We start from the raw sequence: 24,000 nt of genomic DNA, 5'->3' as shown, positions 1-24,000 counted from the left end.
CGACCTGCGGTGGAGAGGCGGAGGGGTCATCTTCCTTGGCTGCCGCCACCGTGGCTGGCGTTGAAGGAGTCGCTGTTCTCTGTCCTTGCTCCTTGCGCTTCAGCCTGAAACAGTCGTCTCGAACGTGCCCTGTGCGTTTGCAATACACACAGAAGAGATCCTTGACTGGTTTCTCTGCGGGGCTGTTCCTCACACTGGTTCCGTTGATTGGCTTCGCTTTGTCCTTCTCTATTTTTTGAGGCGGCACGAAAGCTTTCTTAAACGGCTCGGAGAAGGAAGCCGTGATGTTATGCATCCTTTTCAAGAAGTCGTCTACGTTGTCCACTGGTAGCGCCGCTGCTGCGCTCTTAATGGCCATATTGTTAATGCCACTAACGAGATAATTTATAACATCTCGATCTGGAAGATTTAAGCTATGTAGCATATCTGTTTTATCCATAGCATATTCCTGGAACGTCTCTCTTGGATAGTTCCATCTACGAGCCTCAACTTTATGCAAGGTAACTTGTACAAGAGTTTCCCTCTGAAAACGACTTATCACCGCTTGCTTAAAAATAGGCCAGGTCTGATTTACGACACCTGTTTTGGAATCAAACCATCGACGGGCAATTTTGGTTAATTTACCCGTGGCGGCTAACAATGTGATGTCGTCTGAGGCTCCGTGTATACGAGACACTTGCTCGACTTTCTGGATCCACCTGTTCACGTCGTCATCTTCAGCTCCACTGAATTCGGGCACTTGTGACGCTAGTAGTTTAATCGCCTGTCCCGGGGACACCGCTGAAAGGATCGTATTCCTCGGCGGAAGTGTAGCTTGTACGACGGTCGGTGGCGTCGGTAACGAGGGAGCAGGCTGTGAACGGCTCTGCCCCGCGGTCACCGCAGCTATTAATTGTTGCATGAAAGCTTGTTGTTGCTTCATTTGTTCCGCGAACATTGCGCAAATCTGCGGCAAGGCTTCTCTCGATGAGCCTGACTGAACACCGCTAGTGGAAGTCGAACCGAACGACCCGGCAGCTTGCAGAACCGTGGTGGCATCCTGGCGCAAATCGTTGAGCGGGCCATTTCTTTCCAAATGGCTCATAATTTGATCGATAAGAGCTTCACGGGTGGCTTGTGGCTCTAACCCGTAGCGTCTAACCTCTGTTTGCAACTCCGCATGCGAAAGATCTTCCAACTGTTGTCGATCCATTGTATGGCGTGACACGTGGGAGACGCTTTGAATGAAACTTAAAATGGCGGCGCGTGGGGTACCACGCGGTCGGACCTCTCTGCTCTATGAGCAGCACAACGGCACGACACCACGAGACGAGATAATCGGTTTAAAAAAAACTGGCGGCGCGTAGCTACCACGCGGTCGATCCTCTCTGCTCTGTGAGCAGCACAACGGCACGAGACCACGAGACAAAAGCGAACGCGACCGGCACGAATTTCCGCACAGCACCACGAGGTGTATCCCACTTCTGATATGTTGTAAAGGGGGGAAATAATAATTATAGTTAGGGAGAATATTAGTTAGTGTCAGGAATAAGGAACGGTAAATAAGGAGGCGAATGAGAAGGGAGGGCCTGTGCAAGGAAGAAGACGATTCTAACCGTAATCTTGTTTATTCTCTTGGCGGATACACAGCAAAAGGTTCAGTGAGTCGTGCGATCACCACGGCCGTGATCTCTCTCTCCCTCTAAAACCGAAAAGCCCGAGCTGCATCGTGCTGCCTCACGCCCACAGCGCCGCACACGGCAAAAGTGTGGCGCGATCCCTTTGGCCAATGCCTAAGGAAGCAGCCGCAGCGCGCGCAACGCTGCAGCCAGCCTGAGTCGTTTCGACGCTAGCTTAAAGATATCTTACAGTACATACATTTACAATTATTGTGCAAATAGGAAAAAAATAATTTGTACTATAATTAAAATAAATAAAATATATACAATTGCAAAATAATATTTTGTTAATACAAAAATAGATTTTAGAGAAACATATTGTAAAGAAATACATAAAATTGGGTATTAAAAAATTAGGACGTTAATAACATGTTGCCAACGAAAATGTTTTTAATATTAATTCTTTGCAAATATTGCATTGTGCTTCATTGTTAGTTGATTTTGAGAAGTAATCTCAAACTCGGCTTCTTTTTTTGACATTTTTATGGTTATAATTTAATAAAATTTTAAAGACTTGCGTGAAGCTTGTAAAAATTGCTTTTTTATTTCCAATACATACTGCGTTAATCTTCACTGTCCGAACTTCAGATATAATGAATTAGCAGATCGATCACTGCTTAAGTTCGAACTGTCCGAAGGATTCGAACTGGATATTCTTTTTTCTTACTTCGAATTGTTCGAACAGATCGCACGTACAATATGTTCGAATCTTTTTTCTAAGCCCTAATAATAATTGGTTAATATGCATAATAACCGATAGTTTTGGTAAAATTGATTAATGAAAGCAAAAAAGTTCAAATTATTCAAACCGGTCATTACGTATAATGTCCAGGGACAAGTGGACAATACGATTAATGGCTTGAAAGACTGAAAATATTAAAAAAAAATAAGGTAAACTCTTTTCCACAGTTTCTCTTTTCCACTGTTACTTAATACAACTAACCATACATTTAAATACTTTTTATATTTATTTGAGTGTTTCATCTATTTTTCTGCCATTTTTCTATCTAATGAACTTTACAACGACAGAAATTATTTTATTTATGTATAACATTTGCGTATCTAAAATGTTTTGCTTAAATATTATTTAACTGAAGTTTTTCACCTTACTAAATTAATGAATCTACTATAAATATTAAAAATGGATACTTTATAAGATCCCTTTACAAGATATGGTTGTAAAATAACATTTTTAAAATTATTGCTAAAATTTTTCATCTTACTAAACTGATGAGTATAAAACGGATTAAATTAAAGCAAGCAACAGATATCTAGGTACATAATGGACTCACAAATTAGTAAAGCAAAAAATTTTATTATTATCATATTTTCAATATAGTGCAATTTATATAAAATTTATAAGTCTATTATCCTATATCTGAAAAAGTCCATGTTAAATTGACAGCCGAAGTTTATTGTTGACGCTTTCCCGTAATGCTGATTGGTTTTCACGCTGTGCTTACTTCGTAAGCTTCTGTCATCGTAGAGTTCGCGTTCGGTTATCAAGAATTATATGCAGGGTTGGCAAAGTTACTCTATAAAAGTAACTCGTTACCGTTACCGTTCTTCTTTCTACAAAGTAACAAAGTTACGGTTACTCGTTACTGATTTTAAAAAGTAACTCGTTATCGCTACCGTTACTTAAAAATTAACGAATCGATACTATTTTCGTTATTTTTTTGTATTAATAAAATGTATACAAATTTCTGAGAAAAATATAAATAGATTTTTTATCTTCTAAAGAAATAAGGTTCAAAATATATGTATATAATTATACATATATTAAATACACATATAGTTTTAAGTCAACGTCTCTTTATTCTATGTACTAATATCACACATAATTGTATCCAATATAATCACAGACAGATCAGCTTTGATTGCATTTTTGCATTGAATTTCACCAAAAAGATTTGTTAATTATTTTTAAAAGAAGTTGATGTTCTATATAGAATCATCATTAAGATGACCTCTTTCTTAATACAGTATCTCTCACGCTAAATAGTCTTTCTACATTTGCACTACTTGGGAGTGCAGTAATATATTTAATAAAAGTGATTTAACTTTTGGATAATTATTTAGCATCTCAATATTAGAATTAATTATAGTTTAATTATAATCGTTTGCAGTTGTCAGATTGCTACCAAATTAATACACCATCTATACAAAGTAACGATAAAAATAACTATTCAAATCGTTACAATTACCGACGAAATGTAACTCGTTACCGTTATCGTTACAAATTATGAAATGTAACGCCATTGCTCATTCGTTACCAAAAAAAGTAACTGTAACGGTAACGACGTTATAAGTAACGCGTTACTTGCCAATCCTGATTATACGTTTATCGAGTTTATTTGTAATTTATAATATCAAAAGCTATGTATCGCGTGCGTAGCGCGCGCCAGTTTTGCTAATATACTAAAAAAACTATATAATAATATGTAACTCAGAACTCTCGAAAATTGAAATAACAAAACAATTAAATAAGGCTAATGAGAGCACGGGTATAAGTGCACAATGAAAATTATAAATGTTCTTATAATTATTTATTCAACTTAAACGAAATACCAAAATCAATCAAACAAACGTTTCAACTTGCATTGAAATAATCTTTAGCGTACCAATGTAAAAAAAAAATTTTAGCATCAATCATCAGTCACCAGAAACGAGAAACGGTCGAGTTACCAACGGTTTGCCAAATCCGTAGTAGCATTTTTATTTAAATATTTGATAATAAATTCTGCATGGAATGATAGAGTAAAGTCGTATTAATAGAAAAAATACGGGATATGATGATTTGTTTAATTATAAATATTAGATTTGCTGATTGTGAAACCACAAATCGTGGAACTCATAATATGAGACACTCAAAAATCCTTATTTATTATTGCATATTCTGACTTCGAGAGCTTTCCAAAATGCTATAATAAAATTTTGTATTGAGGAAAATTTTTGACTTACTCTAGTATATTTACGAGGGTCATTTTTAAAGTAAGAACCGTTTTGTAATGGAGTAAGAAAAACTTTAATTATGAACGTAAATTATATTACAAACTAAAATATAAATACTTTTTCACTTTTCAACATAGTCGCCATTAATATTTAAACATTTGTTAAGTCGTGGCATCAGCTTTTGGATCCCCTCATCAAAAACTCTGCCGCCTGACCGTTAAACCAGTTAGTAACAATTTCTTTCAATCGGTCATTATTTTTCAATCGCCTACACCATTTACGCACATTTCCATCATTTATTACACCTTCATCATAAACTTTAACAAACTGCCGGTGAATTTCAGCAGGACAAACTTTTTTCGCATTTAAAAATCGAATAACAGAGCGCACTTCACAATCGGCGGGATTACTGATTGACATCCCTAATAAAAAAAAACCGATAGAAAACGATAGAAAGTGCCAGAAACCTGATTCAAAAACAATAGAATTCTATCAAAACGATAGAATTTGAAACGATTTGAAAATAACAAAAAAAGTGGGTTTGATCGGAATCTAGTATTCATAAACATATTGGTGGAGTAGAGATAAGAGAGAAAGGGAAAGCAAGAGAGAAAGAGAGAAAGAGAGAAATATAAAAAAACAGAGACATTTGTCTACACGCTATCACGTTAGTTGGTAGTTTGATATTAGCAATTGGAAATTTTCTTCGAATTGGACTGCAGTAATTGCACCCTCCCTTTTCGCTATCAAACTCTCGCATCAGGAAACTCAACGAGGAGACATCTGCTCGGTTTCCTGTTGAATTTTGTCTAAAAAGAACAAAATATACATTTCCTACGCCACACGTGACAATTTCATAAACAATTCCATATTTAAATTTCTATCTCATAAATACATCAATAAAACTTCAAAACTAATTAAACATCTACATTTAAGCAAACATCTTATAAACACACTATTTTCACAAGGGATTATAAATATTATATCGGCCTGTAAATAAAATGGTTTCCACGTTATCTTATGAAAATGATAAATTTTTTGTAACTTAATGTAACATATATAAAAGATTTTGATTCCCTAGTGTTTGAAAGAATAGCAAAGGAGCAACAGAATTATGGTAATATTGTTCGCATTTGGTTTGACGTTTGTGCCATACGTTGTGCTCATGGAACCGGAGGATATCGAAATAATACTCAAAAGTAAAGAACACACAGAGAAGACAGCTTTTTACAAGCTGCTCGATAATTTTCTGGGCAAAGGTCTCATTACCCAAGATGTCAATAAATGGAAAGTACATCGGAACATCTTACAGTCGGCTTTCAACGACCATATGCTAAAAAAATTTATCGAAACGTTTGGCGAGTGCGCCAAACGCCTAGTCGACAAGTTGCTCGAAAAGAATGATAAAGATATAAATGTCACCACATTTGTTAACAACGCAGTCTACAATATAGTGAGAGATACGTGTAATAATGAACGCAATATTAATGATGAATAGTGGTAAAGAAGGGGGAGGGGGTAAGATAACGACCTTAAGGTTCGTTGATTTTTGCTAATTTTTGTGGTAATGTAAAAATAACAATTTATTTTGTTTTAGATTCACTAAAACCTTGTTTATCATTGGTAAAAATTAGAAGTTGTTGAATAAACTAAAATATTTTAAAATTTAAATTATTTTAGGACATGTCAATTTCGTCATTTATGTCTATTAAAATTGTGGTGTATTAGGGGCAGTCAAATAAAAACCGAACACCCGCCATAACACATAGTCCGCGCGAAAGGTGGCAACTCTGTTGTTACGTATCGATACTGCTATCGCTGTGGTAGAAGAAATGCATAGTGATAACTCACAGGTGCACGCAATTGTTTGGTTATGTCCTTGTTGGTGCGCGAACTGGTCTAGTGTGTTCGTCCACCTGTAGAATGGAGGCAACTAAAGAAAAGTGGAGAGGTGTGATTCATTTTCTGGTGGTTGAGAGTGCTGGAGTACTTTTTACATCTTCCGTACAGTTCGGATCTTTCACCATGTGATTTTCACATCTTTGGCGATCTAAAAAAAGATATTCCCCAGCGAGAAATGATAATAGAATCGATATCGAATTGACATCAAAATGATAATTTTGACATCAATTCGACGGCGAAATCATCATTTTAATGTCGATTCGATGTCGATTTGATATCTATTCCATTATCATTTCTTACTGGGTCGGTTTTATTCGGACAAGAAAGTGCAAGAGTGAGTGCGGTTGTCCGTCAGCGACCTACCCTTTTTCCACAAAACTCAAATTGATTGTTTTGTTTCCCAATAGAATGAATGTACATATAAATGTATTTGGTGATTACTTTTGAATAAAATCATTTCACGGTCACGTTGTAGTAAATGTTCAGTTTTTATTTGACTGCCCCTAGTACATTATAATACATATTACGATTAAAATTGCGTTATATACACTGGGCAACAAAATTATCGCAACACTCATTTATATCAAAATTTCGCACAACTTCAAATAATCGTAACTTCGTTAAAAATTATCGTACTTGAAAACATTTTTTTTTATTTTAAAGCTTAAAGTCTCTACTTTAAGATGCATTTGGCCAATTTTGAATTTCTTCTTTCCTCCTTCCGCCGTCTTTTTAAAAGTAAAGACATGTTTTGTCTCCGAACATTTGCAAAGTTTGACGCACTCCACGGAGTAGGACGAATTTTTTTCGCAAATGTCACAATAATCATCGTAAAATTTGGACTTTTCGCTGCAAATTAAAAAAAAAAGAGGTTCGTACGATTTTTTTTTGAGGAGTTAGGATGTATCAAAGTTATGTATGCATTTTGGTCAATTACCGTCAGCATTAGCATTACCCGATGTGCACCACGGGGAGGTTGCTGGTCGGATTTCGCACATCGTGTGTGTGTGTGTGTGTGTGTGTGTGTGTGTGTGTGTGTGTGTGTGTGTGTGTTGCAGCAGAGATGAGGACCCCACGGTTCGTCACTTCCGCAGTATTTTATGACACCAAACCCTCTCTGCTGTGTGTGTGTGTGTGTGTGTGTGTGTGTGTGTGTGTGTGTTACAGCAGAGATGAGGACCCCACGGTTCGTCACTTCCGCAGTATTTTATGACTCCAAACCCTCTCTGCTGTGTGTGTGTGTGTGTGTGTGTGCGCGCGCGCGCGTGCGCGTGTGTGTGTGTTGCATAAAAAATGTGGGTGCTCTCGCATTTAATATGAGGTATTCCCACCTCGTCTTCGAATGACTTCTTGTAAACGGTCATGCATATTAATGCATGACCTAATTGTGGCTTGAGGAATTTCGTCCCATATTTGCTGTAATATTGCTCCTAACTCCTGCAGATTTGTTGGTTGTCTCTCCACATATCGCAATCTTCTTCCCATCATATCCCAGACATGTTCAATGGGATTCAAATCCAGGCTCATTGCTGGATGTGGTAACACCTCGATGTTGTTTTGTTCGAGGAAGTTAAGAGCAATCCTGGCAGTGTGTGGGCGAGCATTGTCATGCATGAGAATAAAATTGCGCCCCATTTGACGACGCATGGGTATTATGTGAGGACGCAAAATTTCTTCTACATAATGTTCTCCTGTCAATCCAGGAGGTGGTATGATGACAAGATTTGTGCGTTCATGCATCGATATTCCACCCCATACCATGACAGAGCCACAACCAAACGCTCGAACAGGCTCGACGCAGTTTTCTTCAAAACGCTGTCCATTACGACGCCAAACACGTACTCTTCCATCGGAACGGAAAAGACAAAACCGTGATTCGTCAGTGAACAATACATTGTTCCACTGTCTCAGAATCCAATTCTGATAAGTGCGTGCATATTGCAAACGAGCACGTCTATGAGCCACAGATAACATTGGCACTCGAGCACGAGCTCGCGACCGCAAATTTCCTTCGTGCAAACGCCTCCTGATCGTTTGAGCACTAATTTGTCTGTGCGGAAGAACTGTATTTGCAATTACTCGTGCAATTCTTGTTGGATTTCGATTTGTCTCATTGATGATGCGGCGATCTTCTCTAGCTGACGTTATTCGTCTTCGACCTTGTCCTCTCCTTCGACGAAATCCGCCTGTTTCTTGATAACGAGACCAAACTCGAGAGATGGAGGATCGATGAACACCTATTCTCCTTGCAACATAACTTTGATTTAATCCTTCTTCCAAAAGATCAATGATTTGCGCACATTGAATTTCGTTCAAACGAGGCATTGTTACGACTATCGTTTGCTTCTTGAGTGTAATGGGAATAGGTTTACGGTTTAGAGTTTTGATGTTGTACGACTATCGTTTGCTTCTTGAGTGTAATGGGAATAGGTTTACGGTTTAGAGTTTTGATGTTGTTCGTCGAAGGAGAGGACAAGGTCGAAGACGAATGACGTCAGCTAGAGAAGACAACATCGAGGTGTTACCACATCCAGCAATGAGCCCGGATTTGAATCCCATTGAACATGTCTGGGATATGATGGGAAGAAGATTGCGATATGTGGAGAGACAACCAACAAATCTGCAGGAGTTAGGAGCAATATTACAGCAAATATGGCACAAAATTCCTCAAGCCACAATTAGGTCATGCATTAATATGCATGACCGTTTACAAGAAGTCATTCGAAGACGAGGTGGGAATACCTTATATTAAATGCGAGAGCACCCACATTTTTTATGCAACACACACACACGCGCACGCGCGCGCGCACACACACACACACACACACACACACACACACACACACGATGTGCGAAATCCGACCAGCAACCTCCCCGTGGTGCACATCGGGTAATGCTAATGCTGACGGTAACTGACCAAAATGCATACATAATTTTGATACATCCTAACTCCTCAAAAAAAAATCGTACGAACCTCTTTTTTTTTAATTTGCAGCGAAAAGTCCAAATTTTACGATGATTATTGTGACATTTGCGAAAAAAATTCGTCCTACTCCGTGGAGTGCGTCAAACTTTGCAAATGTTCGGAGACAAAACATGTCTTTACTTTTAAAAAGACGGCGGAAGGAGGAAAGAAGAAATTCAAAATTGGCCAAATGCATCTTAAAGTAGAGACTTTAAGTTTTAAAATAAAAAAAAATGTTTTCAAGTACGATAATTTTTAACGAAGTTACGATTATTTGAAGTTGTGCGAAATTTTGATATAAATGAGTGTTGCGATAATTTTGTTGCCCAGTGTATAATCAGAATGCTGTTAAGATCGAAAAAATTAATGCACAAATGCATTACGTTGCTTATGCACAACTTACCCCTAATCGCCGTGTTTATTTGTTTATGAAATATAAAATATTGCAATAGGAAAATTGAAAAATGTAATACATTATTGTATACGTTTTTAGCTATATAATATTGTAATTTTATAGAGAAAATAAAAATATTTATTTTAATTATATTATTTCTTATGAACAAACACGAAAAAGTGCTTCTAAAACACATTCTTGATTATATTATCTATTCTAATGGACAGATTGAAATCAAACTACCACAGATTATTTGTTACCGTCTAAAGTCTCTAATAAATTAAGCATCAGTTTGTTTGTTATTAACTTGGAAAAATTAACACTCCGTCATCTTATCCACTTCGTTATATTATTCCCCTCTTCCCTACATCACGTAATAAAAATGTGAAACGTACTGTATTAATAATACGTCGCGCCATAGGGTTTACTCGTAGAATCATCTAACATAATAATATTTTAGAAACAATTTTGGGCATCCCGGCAGGCCAAACATACAATGACGTCGATGATAGCTTTAGAAAGTAAATGTTCTGTGATGTTGTGTTTTTTTTTTTTAGAAAACTATCCAGCAAACACAAAGTTACATGTAACACAAATGTTAGTTGTAACTTTCCACTAAACAATTGTTACATAACGAGTGAATTATGTAGCAAATACATTGTTGAGTGGAAAATTGCAACTAACATTTGTATTACATGTAACTTGGTATTTACTGGGTATTACGACAGTAAACAATTGCTAACAAGTGTCTTGAAAACAGGAACCAATTTATGATGATATACAGATTTGCGCGACCGTGGTTGCTAATCAACTGGATTTACCGATTTACATCAGCTAGCAAATCGGAGAAATACCACAAAAAGAAATTAATGGATTTCTGTTCTAAAAAAATGGAAGAAATGTGCCAATGTCTACAAAAAAACGGTTTTCTTATCTACAATGACCGAACTGGAAAAACATCTTTATTTGAGTACATGATTGAGTATATCATTAATACGAAAAATCCGCAAATCACTAAGGAGGATGTTATTGAGGAATGTTGTACTTTTATGTTGGCCGGCCAGGAATCAGTCACCGCCACCGCGATAACGCTCTTTTATTTATCACGTAATCCTAAATGGCAACAAAAATGTGTCGAAGAATTAAGTGAGATCTTTGGTGAAGATAGAAAATCACCAATTATGGAAGATCTTGACGAGATGAAAAACTTAGAAATGTGTATCAAGGAGTCCTTAAGATTATATCCTACCGTGCCATTGTTCGCTAGGACACTCGGGGAGGATGTGAGAATAGATAAGATTTAAAGAAAAAAATTTGTACAATAATTATTTCATTTAATTTGCGTTTTTTTCAAATTTCTAATTATTACCATGTAATTCTTTAATATCTTTGTAGTATGCAGGAAAGCATGTACTATCGGCCGGTTGCAACGTATTTATAGTGCCATACTGTATGCATCGATTGCTTCATCATTTTCCTAATCCTTACGATTTCAAACCAGAGCGTTTTAGCCCTGAAAACTCAAAAGGAAGACATCCGTATGCCCACATACCGTTCAGGGCAGGACCTCGTAACTGTATCGGTGAGAAAAACAAATATTCAATAGATACATAAAATACATGCGAGAAATGTATTGTTCCTTTCTTGTGTTGTTTTCAAGAAAAAAATTTGCCATGCTTCAGATGAAATCGGTCATCAGCACTGTTCTGAGAAAAATTCAATTAGAACCGGTCCTCGGCAAGAAAAAATTTGTACTTAAATAAGTTAAATAAGCTGGTTGAAGTTTGGAACGTTCCTGGAGCGATTTTTTCAAAATAATTTGTCGCTTCTCTCCTTTTTCTGAGAGAAGGTTATGAGCCTTAGAAAGAAAGTAGAAAAAAAGCGGACCCGATACACGTTGCGGAAGACACCCTTACGAGCCAAAAACCACCCTCAAACACACTTAAAAAATTCTAGACGCCGCAAAAATGACTTGTCGCTTTTCTTCTTTCTCTGAGAGAAGGTTATGAGCCTTAGAAAGAAGATAGAAAAAAAACGGACCCGATACAGGTTGCGGAAGACACCCTTACGAGCCAAAAACCACCCTCAAACACACTTAAAAAATTCTAGACGCCGCAAAAATGACTTGTCGCTCTTCCCTTTTCCCTGAGAAAAAGCTATGAACTCTAGAAAGAAGGTAGAAAAAAAGCGGAACCGATACAGGTTGCGGAAGACACCCTTACGAGCCAAAAACCACCCTCAAACACACTTAAAAAATTCTAGACGCCGCAAAAATGACTTGTCGCTTTTCTCCTTTCTCTAAGATAAGGTTATGAGCCTTAGAAAGAAGGCAGAAAAAAAGCGGACCCAATTCAGGTTGCGGAAGACACCCTTACGAGCCAAAAACCACCCTCAAACACACTTAAAAAATTCTAGACGCCGCAAAAATGAATTTTCGCTCTTCCCCTTTCTCTGAGAAAAAGCTATGAACTCTAGAAAGAAGGTAGAAAAAAAGCGGACCCGATACAGGTTGCAGAAGACACCCTTACAAGCCAAAAACCACCCTCAAACACACTTAAAAAATTCTAGACGCCGCAAAAATGACTTGTCGCTTTTCTCCTTTCTCTGAGAGAACGTTATGAGCCTTTGAAAGAAGGTAGAAAAAAAGCGGACCCGATACAGGTTGCGGAAGACACCCTTACGAACCAAAAACCACCCTCAAACACACTTAAAAAATTCTAGACGCCGCAAAAATGACTTGTCGCTCTTCCCCTTTCTCTGAGAAAAAGCTATGAACTCTAGAAAGAAGGTAGAAAAAAGCGGACCCGATACAAGTTGCGGAAGACACCCTTACGAGCCAAAAACCACCCTCAAACAAACTTAAAAAATTCTAGACGCCGCAAAAATGACTTGTCGCTTTTCTCCTTTCTCTGAGAGAAAGTTATGAGCCTTAGAAAGAAGGTAGAAAAAAAGCGGACCCGATACAGTTTGCGGAAGACACCCTTACGAGCCAAAAACCACCCTCAAACGCACTTAAAAAATTCTAGACGCCGCAAAAATGACTTGTCGCTTCTCTCCTTTCTCTAAGAGAAGGTTATGAGCCTTAGAAAGACGGTAGAAGAAAAGCGGACCCGATACACGTTGCGGAAGACACCCTTACGAGCCAAAAACCACCCTCAAACACACTTAAAAAATTCTAGACGCCGCAAAAATGACTTGTCGTTTTTATCCTTTCTCTGAGAAAAGGTTATGAGCCTTAGAAAGAAGGTAGAAAAAAAGCGGACCCGATACACGTTGCAAAAGACACCCTTACGAGCCAAAAACCACCCTCAAACACACTTAAAAAATTCTAGACGCCGTAAAAATGACTTGTCGCTTTTCTCCTTTCTCTGAGAGAAGGTTATGAGCCTTTGAAAGAAGGTAGAAAGAAAGCGGACCCGATACAGGTTGCGGAAGACACCCTTACGGGCCAAAAAATTTTAGAAAGATACATTTACGCTGGATTATTTTTTTAAATATTTATTTTTAAATAAATACAGCGGTTATTTCAACGAGCAATATATTCTTCTTATAATTAACGCAGTTTATAGATTTCGTACTTTTTTTTGGAAAAGTTTAGGTTTGATTAAATTTGAGATATTTTTTTTTGAAGTAAATACCACTTAAATTGAAATAGGAAGATTTTTCAATAATAATACAAAGATATTAGACCACTTAGATTGTGTAGGAATTGAAGAGAGTACAACGTGGATTAGAATAGAAAAAAATTTTTTAATGAATATGCAAAATTAGTACCACTTGGGCTTTTTAGAAAGAAATGAAGATTTAAGTGGTACACACCCAGCCTTTTTTTACCTTTTTTTGAAAAGGTAATTAATTTCTTTGGTATTATTTGTAGAAATATATATGTGTGTGTGTGTGTGTGTGTGTGTGTGTATATATATATATATATATGGGGCATTCTCCGTCAAAAAGGCCACCCTTGCTGTCCATTTCAATTTTTGAAATAAAATGTTCGAAAAGGGCTTAAAATTTTCGTTGAAATGTCTATTTTTTGATGCCGTTTGGCCTTTTGGAAAATTCAAAATGGCGGACCTAATATCACGTCTAGAATGAAAAAAGCCTTTGAAAAAATACATAATAACGTGAATAAATGTGCAAGATATGACGTAGCAGAGGTCTAATCCTTATGTGTAAGTGTGTGAGTGTGTGTGAGTGTGTGTGTGTGGGGGAGGTGGGGGGAGGGAGAGATACGCGCGCTCATACGCGTGCGTGTATAAATGAATCACGTAAAAATCCTTGCTCAACATGATCTGGCTATCAAGACATTTGCATACAAAATTTCGAATCATATCATTATCCTTGTCCTGAAAAAGTACGTCACAAAAAACCTACGGTACAGAAAATATTGTTCTTTAAAAAACATTTTCTCCACAGAATAATAGTAAGATTACCTAAAATTACTTTGAAACTTATACTATACTTATATTCCTCTTTTTGAGATAGTTGATCTATATTAGTCACTTTAACTTTTATGTTTGAAATGCTACATTTACGCGAATCCCTTAGCCTCTCACATTCGGGATGCTTGATTTACGTGAGTCCCCTTGCCTCTCACATTCGGGGTGCTTGATTTACGTGAGTCCCCTTGTCTCTCACATTCGAGGTGCTTGATTTAAGTAAGTCCCCTTGCCTCTCACATTTGGGGTGTTTAATTTACGTGAGTCCCCTTGCCTCTCACATTTGGGGTGCTTGATTTACGTGAGTCCCCTTGCCTCTCACATTCGGGGTGCTTGATTTACGTGAGTCCCATTGCCTCTCACATTCGAAGTGCTTGATTTAAGTGAGTCCCCTTGCCTCTCACATTTGGGGTGCTTAATTTACGTGAGTCCCCTTGCCTCTCACATTCGGGATGCTTGATTTACGTGAGTCCCCTTGCCTCTCACATTCGGAGTACGTGATTTACGTGAGTTCCCTTGCCTCTCACCTTCGGGGTGCTTGATTTACGTGAGTCCCCTTGTCTCTCACATTCGAGGTGCTTGATTTAAGTAAGTCCCCTTGCCTCTCACATTTGGGGTGTTTAATTTACGTGAGTCCCCTTGCCTCTCACATTTGGGGTGCTTGATTTACGTGAGTCCCCTTGCCTCTCACATTCGGGGTGCTTGATTTACGTGAGTCCCATTGCCTCTCACATTCGAAGTGCTTGATTTAAGTGAATCCTCTTGCCTCTCACATTTGGGGTGCTTAATTTACGTGAGTCCCCTTGCCTCTCACATTCGGGATGCTTGATTTACGTGAGTCCCCTTGCCTCTCACATTCGGGGTGCTTGATTTACGTGAGTCCCCTTGCCTCTCACATTTGGGGTGCTTAATTTACGTGAGTCCCCTTGCCTCTCACATTCGGGGTGCTTGATTTACGTGAGTCCCCTTGCCTCTCACATTTGGGGTGCTTGATTTACGTAAGTCCCCTTGCCTCTCACATTCGGGGTGCTTGATTTACGTGAGTCCCCTTGCCTCTCACATTCAAGGTGCTTGATTTAAGTGAGTCCCCTTGCCTCTCACATTCGGGGTGCTTGATTTACGTGAGTTCCCTTGACTCTCACATTCGAGGTGCTTGATTTACGTGAGTCCCCTTGCCTCTCACATTTGGGGTGCTTGATTTACGTGAGTCCCCTTGCCTCTCACATTCGGGGTGCTTGATTTACGTGAGTCCCCTTGCCTCTCACATTTGGGGTGCTTGATTTACGTGAGTCCCCTTGCCTCTCACATTCGGGGTGCTTGATTTACGTGAGTCCCCTTCCCTCTCACATTCAAGGTGCTTGATTTAAGTGAGTCCCCTTGCCTCTCACATTCGGGGTGCTTGATTTACGTGAGTTCCCTTGACTCTCACATTCAAGGTGCTTGATTTACGTGAGTCCCCTTGCCTCTCACATTTGGGGTGCTTGATTTACGTGAGTCCCCTTGCCTCTCACATTCGAGGTGCTTGATTTACGTGAGTCCCCTTGCCTCTCACATTTGGGGTGCTTGATTTACGTGAGTTCCCTTGCCTCTCACGTGTGTACGTGTGTGTATGTATGTGTATGTGTGTCTGTATATGTAGATAGATGTTTCATGAAATATTTTTTTATTTTTATCCTATATTTCTTACTTTTGTTCTCATAACTGCCATAGTATTCCATTTGTATCATTGGAATACCTTTTGATTAGTACTTTATTCTCGTCCACAACTATAAACCCATGATTTTTAAGAATTTGCGGTACAGGCGGTGCAGTTTCAAATCTCTTCTTAAGTTTTCTTTTTACCTTCTCATGGTCAGTTTTTTTTAAATAAAAAGTCTTTATGTTCTTGAAATGTTTTTTAACCCAATTAAAAAGAACTTGAGATGTTAGTATTGCATCCTGTGGTTTAGCAACAAGACTTGCTTTATATGCCTTTCTTTTGAAAGTAGCACCAATGCCATCATAAGCACTTTTACCGTGAGCAGTCGCACTGTAATGCCATTCTGCTTGAATATTGAAATCATGTTTATGATGCACTAAGTTAGCAATCTGAAATTTATTTTTAAAATGCTGTTTCGCCCCATCCGTCATATATAATACTCTTTTAAGATTTTTGACATTTTTTTAAAATCTCTGGAATTAATAATGTTTGTACAGTGTAAATGGCAGCGATATCGTGTTTCAAACTCTCTAATAAAAATACATTACTCTTGTGCTTCAATTTTCTTATAATAGTAAATAACAGGAAACACAGTACACTGATCATTGTTGAAGTGAAATGCTTGTGAGGCATTTTGACAAACATATGAATAGTTTTCAGAAAAATCAAACATGACAATTACTTCATCTTCACAAAGATTCTCTTTTTTTCTGAAATGAAAAGCATTTGTTGTTTGGCGATAAATGAATGAGATTTCATAATTTGTAATTTGTTGCATAACTCGTTTATGAACTCATCAACTTTTAACTGTTGCGTTAATAGAGTTGATCGATCAGTTCCGGTCCATAAAGAACATTGAACATGGGAAATGCATGAATCGTCCAATAGTTTAGAAAGCTTTGTAGAAAGCTCGGTAGTACCTGGGCATTGATCATATTTATCAAGATAGCAATCAGGATTCGATTACTTACATATAATTTCATTCAAACAATCTTTATAATTGGAAAGTGGCTTGTCTATATTTTCTGTTAGTTTCCGTACATCAATTGCATCAATCATTAACTTGACATTTTCATGGATTGTGCAAACACAAACGGAATGTGTTCCAGAAGCCCCAGGGAGTATGCAATTTCTAGGTCTAAGTTTAGCAAATGTACTAATCCTAACATCATATTTTGGGTTGGATTCTTTAAATAAGGCATGCAGTTCTTTTAAATTTAATAGTAAAAAACGTTTTTGCACTATTATCCGTTTATTATTATTTATTAAGGAAATGGCATTCTTCATTCCAGGCATTATCCTGCTGTTTATATCACCATTATAAAACTCAATTACTTTTTCAACAGTAGTTTGCGGTAAAACTTTCCCAACTCTTTTAGTAGTATCAACTAATACGCCATGGTTGAATTTCAATTCCTAAGATTTTTTTGCTAAATATCGTGATGCACCAAATTCTTTCACTATTTTTCTCACACTCCAAGACGACGGAGCTATAGTGAGAATTCGCACCCTTAAAGGATCATTGTGTTTCAAGGTGGAAAATTTTTGTTTAAGACCATCAAGCATTTTTTCCAGTTCAATTTTTCTAGGTGATCGAATGTTATCTTCATTATAAGAAATCTCTGAGTTATCAATATCCATTGTTAATGAGCTTCCATCACATTCCATATTTGTGACACAATCATTAGATTCATCTAAAGACACATCAACATATTCAGTCCTACTTTTTTTCCTACATGCACAACAAATTTTAGAATTAGTCGGTATCTCAGGAAATTTGTCCCGAATGAATTTTGGTATCACTCGTAAATCTTTACCACAATGTCCTTTCTCACCAAGTTTCTTGAATGGATTCATACATCTATAGTAGATGTACGGGGCCGGTTCTAACTCAATTTGGGGTGGGGGAAGTCACGTGACACGGGAGGAAGAGTGGGATGGGGAAGGGAGCCCCCCCCTCCTTTATTAATTAAATTAATTAAATTTATATTAATTTTATATCAAACTATTGATTAAATTAATTATATTTATATTAATTTTATATCAAACTAATAATTAAAATAATTTTTATATCAGATTATTATTTAAAATAATTTTTTATATCAAACTAATAATTAAAATAATTTTTTTCCAAATTGTTATTTGTTGAACTAATTTTTAATAAATTAATATAAATTTTTATTATGTTTATATTAGGTTAATATTAACCTAATATCAATTTAATATAAATTTTATATTAATTTATTAAAAAATTAGTTTAGTAAATAACATAATTTGGGAATAAACATATCACTCTCTCTCTCCCTTTCCCCTGCGCGTTCTCGCTCGCATTAAATTTATATTAATTTTATATCAAACTATTAATTAAAATAATTTTTATTTTCGATTATTAATTAAAATAATTTTTTATATCAAACTAATAATTAAAATAATTTTTTTTTTCCAAATTGTTATTTGCTAAACTAATTTTTAATAAATTAATATAAATTTTTATTATGTTTATATTAGGTTAATATTAACCTAATATCAATTTAATATAAATTTTATATTAATTTATTAAAAAATTAGTTTAGTAAGTAACATAATTTGGGAATAAACGTATCACTCTCTCTCTCTCTCCCTTTCCCCTGCGCGTTCTCACTCGCACACGTTACAGCTATTGTACATGGTTTTCTTTTTCTCTCGCCCGCACACATTGTTCTCGCTTGAATATGGTGTGACTAATGCTTTATCTTTTAAGGGACAATAGTTGAATAGGAAAGATAATATTGAAGACATCGTTACAATATTTCAATTTTTTTTTTCTTATTTATTTGTCATGTAATGCATCATGTACAATATTATCTAAAGCGTAAGCTAACATTTCACATTCTAAAAGCAAAGTTTTATCATATTTTTCTCGCAAGAGTTTTGCCGCATCGCATTTATTATTAACATAATTTTGGTGTAAAAGGGTTACAAAATGTTTATATTTTTCGCTCACTGTATATGTATATTGATATAAAGAGTAATATATATGCTCGACGCATTGTTCGAGCTCAAACAGAAAAAGTACAGTTTTTGGTTTCAAATACATGCAAGTATCGCGTAATGTTAATTTAACAATATTTTCATTACTCAGTTTAATGAGTTGTACAATAAGATCTTGAATCGGTAATGCTGAGGAAGGAGAAGTCGACTGCACGAGTCGTTCAATGTCCGCACGTTTCTGGAACAGTGCTGTCCACATTGCATGAGCCAGAATTATTTGATTGCCTCGATTGTCACCAATAAGTATCTCCACAAACGATGTTGGTCCTACGCTGATTCCAATGTCGAGATATTTATACGCTGTGGACGTCAATGCCAATCTCCTCCCCAAAATGTGAGGCGTATACCGTGGCAATGTTCTGTAAATAAAAAAATATGGATAAGTTAATTGCAAAAACGGAAACAAAATATAAAAAATGTATAAAAATTATAAATACTTACACTTTTTCACACATTTCGTCCTGTTGAAGCGGCACGTAGTAGTCCATCTTCTTCTCGTATATATATATATATATATATATATATATATATTTTTTTTTTCTTTCTGAGTTTTTAACTGTTCACTGATCGACTGATGCGACAGCGTTTTCTTACTTACTTTCTATTATGTAATCCTCTCCTATATTTTGTAATCTTTTCCATATATCCAATAAAATAAATTTTTTACATCACTTGTTCGTATTTAATACAGATTATAACTTAACGAAGGCCCACTCGTGAAATTTCTCTACATCAGAAAGCTTGCCACGAATCACATGGTTGCGTCTATAAAGCTTTGAGATTGTATCGTGATCACAGTTACTATTATAATTTGATATGTCTATAAATGTACGATAATTGTATCTACCATGTGGGGAACAGGGAAATAATCTGTTCTCATGATTATAGTCACGTTATAGTCTCAGTGTTCCTAATTTATAGAGCTAGCAGTATCACATCGTACATTCTAGAAAATTCTTAGAGTAATATCATTCAAATCTAGAAATTTCTCATAGATATTACGTATTGAAAAAAAAATCTTCAAAAGAAGTTTTATTCAACTTAATCATAGGAAGAAAAAATAATGGAAAATCTATTGTAATGTTTTATCTTGACATAGAAAATCCGCTTTTTTTAAAATTGATATGATTTATCTTTATGGGGTGCTTTATATTAATTTATCAAAAAATTAGTTTAGCAAATAACAATTATTTAGGAATAAACGTATTGCTTTCTCTCTTTTTCTCTCTGTCTCCCTCCCTCCTGTGCGCTCTCGCTCGCACACGTTAAGGCTATTGTGGTTTTTTCTCTCTTGCCCACACACATTAAGTTCTCGGTCGCATAGTATGACTAACGCTTTATCTTCTATGACAATTATATATACTCAAACAATGATTAAACATTAATTGAACATCAATTGAACCACGTTGTTCTATGATCGAACGTCTATTGAACCACATTGATCAATAATTGAACATCAATTGAACGTCTATCGAACCACATTGTTCCATGATCGAACGTCTATCGAACCGCGTTGTTCTATGATCGAACGTCTATCGAACCACATTGTTCCATGATCGAACGTCTATCGAACCGCGTTGTTCTATAATCGAACGTCTATTGAACCACATTGATCAATAATTGAACATCAATTGAACGTCTATCGAACCACATTGTTCCATGATCGAAGGTCTATTGAACCGCGTTGTTCCATAATCGAACGTCTATCGAACCACATTGTTCCATGATCGAACATCAATTGAACCACGTTGTTCTATGATCAAACGTCTATTGAACCACATTGATCAATAATTGAACATCAATTGAACGTCTATCGAACCACATTGTTTCATGATCGAACGTCTATCGAACCGCGTTGTTTCATAATCGTACTACTATTGAATCATTATTATACCACTATTGATTCTTAACTATCGGGATAGGGAAAGAAAAAAAATATATATATTTATGTATTTTATATTTTTATTTTTTCAAATAATACAATTTTTCTTTTGGCGTTGTGACCACCAATTATACATTTTAAATACATTTTGTTATGAGCAATTCTTAACATGTTTTCCACATTGTATAGTGTTAGTAGCATCTAATTTATTCAAAGATTCCATGGCTTCATAATCAGCATCTATGGTCTTGATGACTACATTATCTCTCGCATCAGCATCCAGCATATCCTTCAACCACTCTTGTTTCTCATGCCCCTTAACATATACAAGATCTTCATCGTCGTCACCACCGATGTCATCATTCTTTATACAATGTTTCATCACCCCAATGGCTATAGAGGAGAAGAGAGTATTGCGTAATATTAATTTTTGTAAGAATAACGTTTCTGTAAACATTTATTATATCATCACTTATTCTGGTACATGCTATGTATTGCAAAATATGCAAAATTAGACGCTTCCTACAGCAGCTTGTAAATTTATAATTGGTTTTAAACGTCAAAATCTGCAAAGATATAAAATATGCAAAGTGTGGACGACACTATTGAATGAGGTTATTACACAAGTTGTTCCATCATACAATGTTTCATCACCCCAATGGCTATAGAGGAAGAGAGGGTAATACAACACCTATTTAGATTTTATCGAATAACTTTGTTTATTGTAATTAATATTTTCTATTGAAACTTGAACGCTTACATTCATCAAAGTATTGTTTGACAGATTCAAAACTAAAAATAATGAAATACTTATTATTTGGGACGTGATTTATAAAAATCTAATGCATTGTATAATTGCTGGAAGAAGAAAAGTGGTTATAAAATGGCTATATACTATTATATATAGTAAAAAATAATTTTTAAAAATTAGTTTAGTTTAAAAAAAAAACGCAGTACTTTGTTACCAAATTATATATTTTTTACTTTCCATTGTTCAGAATTTTCCTGATTTAGAATTTTTCTGTGTTCAGAAACTTTAGAAATACCATTAAAAAGTTCATTAAAAATATTACTTTATCCCTGTTTAACATTAAGAGGATGCTATAGTGACTGAAGAACTTCTTCGACGTTAGCACTGCAGATTATTTTTCGAGAGAGGCCAGGCTATCGCTCTTTGTCCAACGTATAGTTCTGTCTTTGTTTTTCGATTATTTTGTCATCTGCAAAAAGACCTATCAACTACAGTAACTCCTCTGCTTGTCATCGTTTACGTGCACTAAACAAAATTTGTACACGTACAGCTGTTTACATGTTAAATCTTTTTGTTAGGCTTTTGACTGGAATGACACATAGTCAGTGTTGTTTGTTAGAGTTTTCTGAAGTCTGGGCTGGTCTCATTTCATACATACGAGCTACAGAACATCAGTAAATGACAAAAGTTAATCTCAGTTGACAAATTCACGAGCCAAAAATAAATAAATTTTTAACTTTTTGTTCTACTTTCTCGTAAAATTTACCACCCCAGACTTTGTTTTGGTGCGTACTCTTATTCTGCAAAAGGATTTTGTGATCTGTAGAGCCAATTCAAAAATTAATAAACACTGTAATTCCCATCAGTATATCATTTCTTAAACAACAAACATAAAATGATGTCTTTAATGTTTCTAAACACCGCCCTGTAGAATGATAATCAATTTATCGAAGAAATATTTCAATATAAAAATTTTGCTTAAAAATCCATATTAACAAATTTCCATGTTATTGTTTTAACTTTTTATAACTCAAAATGTATACGGCTGAATAAAAGTTAAATAATAAATAAACACTCAAGTGTATGTACCTTCGTGTGATAATACACCCAAGTTCAACAATAATGAGGAAATGTACATAATTAAACGTTAAAAGTGTATCTTGAAAAAAGTTTAAAAATGCTCAAATGTCAAAATGCCTTATAACAATTGTAAGTCATTATGTATTGAAATATTAGCATCACTAAAAAATGGCGAGCTACTAAACGAATAACTCCATAAGCAATTGTTAGAATACGTCACCTAATAACGGAAATAATAAGAATAGTCATATTACCGACAGTAGCCATAATACCCTCTCCTGCTCTCCTAAAGTATTTTTGAAAAATGTTCTTATTTCTCTATAAAACAACTGAATTTCCGCGTATGCCAGAGCTGTTATCAATGAGCTGTATTACACGAGATGTTAACGTACAGCTATTGTTAATACAAAAATCTGTAGCGTTTCGAACGGCTCGACTAACTCTCGCAAATCTATATCTATATTGAAAATCATATATTATACATATCAATAAGACAGTCACGCACGCACACGCACACGCACACGCACAAGCACGCACGCACACACACACACACACACACACACACACACGCGCGCGCGGGCGCTCACTTGCACGCACAAAGTCTGAAAGCACTTTATCCAACTACATTAGAGGATTCAAACCTTCTGAAGATTATCGTACAGTGCTTGATATCTCTCGATGGTGAGCGTTAAATCATGCAAAAACCAGTGGTTTTCTCATAATATTAAATGTTATGGTTTTCTCGCTTTATTTTGATCGTGCAGACTACATTATACCATGATAGAACATTTCCTATATCACGATCTCTTGTACTATCTACGTATCATTTAACAAGCATTTATTATACGTCTATCGAACCGCATTGTATCATAGTTGAACGTCTAGCGTACGTTCATCGAACCGCTATGAGTTCATTATCAAACCACACTGTACCGTTATTGAATCGCTATCAGTTTACTATTGAAGTGTTTGTTAAAGACAGAGAAAATAACCAGAGGTTTAATTTTAATTTATACACATTTTATTATTTTATAGCTTTTATATTACATAATTATAATATTTTATAACTTTTTACATTTATTTACAATGTAATGCATCACAATATACAAGCCTTGGTTAAAACACTTTACAATACGTAAAGCGGACTGATTTATTAAAAATTTTAATTTTTGTAATCAAATTTCTCGTGAATAGTTTCACCAATGGGAACCAAGTGCTATTACAAACACGGCGCAAGTACAGTGA

General features: G+C 35.9%; 1 protein-coding gene and 1 pseudogene across 1 annotated transcript; one reads left to right on the top strand and one right to left on the bottom strand.

Annotated features, from left to right (window-relative positions):
• Positions 1-1,235: 1,235 nt before the first annotated feature.
• On the top strand, positions 1,236-11,178 carry LOC120358282 (annotated as a pseudogene).
• Positions 11,179-18,809: 7,631 nt separating this feature from the next.
• LOC120358242 lies at positions 18,810-19,531 on the bottom strand. The gene is made up of 2 exons (XM_039451809.1): positions 19,484-19,531; positions 18,810-19,401 (listed from the first exon to the last, which is right to left on the bottom strand). The coding sequence occupies exons 1-2, from the start codon at positions 19,528-19,530 to the stop codon at positions 18,822-18,824; spliced, it is 627 nt and encodes a 208-aa protein (XP_039307743.1). The 5' UTR covers position 19,531; the 3' UTR covers positions 18,810-18,821.
• Between the last annotated feature and the right edge of the window lie 4,469 nt (positions 19,532-24,000).

The sequence above is a fragment of the Solenopsis invicta genome, chromosome 7 (assembly GCF_016802725.1).
Source record: "Solenopsis invicta isolate M01_SB chromosome 7, UNIL_Sinv_3.0, whole genome shotgun sequence".
Classification (NCBI taxonomy): domain Eukaryota; kingdom Metazoa; phylum Arthropoda; class Insecta; order Hymenoptera; family Formicidae; genus Solenopsis; species Solenopsis invicta.
The sequence above is the reverse complement of the archived record's forward strand: the minus strand, read 5'-3'. Positions and strand labels throughout refer to the sequence as shown.

What these genes read in the sequence shown, in the direction of transcription:
- LOC120358242 (XM_039451809.1), bottom strand. Translation starts at nt 19,530, where the DNA reads ATGGACTACTACGTGCCGCTTCAACAGGACGAAATGTGTGAAAAAGT. An exon ending in GACGAAATGTGTGAAAAAGT is followed by an intron (nt 19,402 to 19,483) that starts GTAAGTATTTAT and finishes TTTTATTTACAG; the next exon opens with AACATTGCCACGGTATACGC.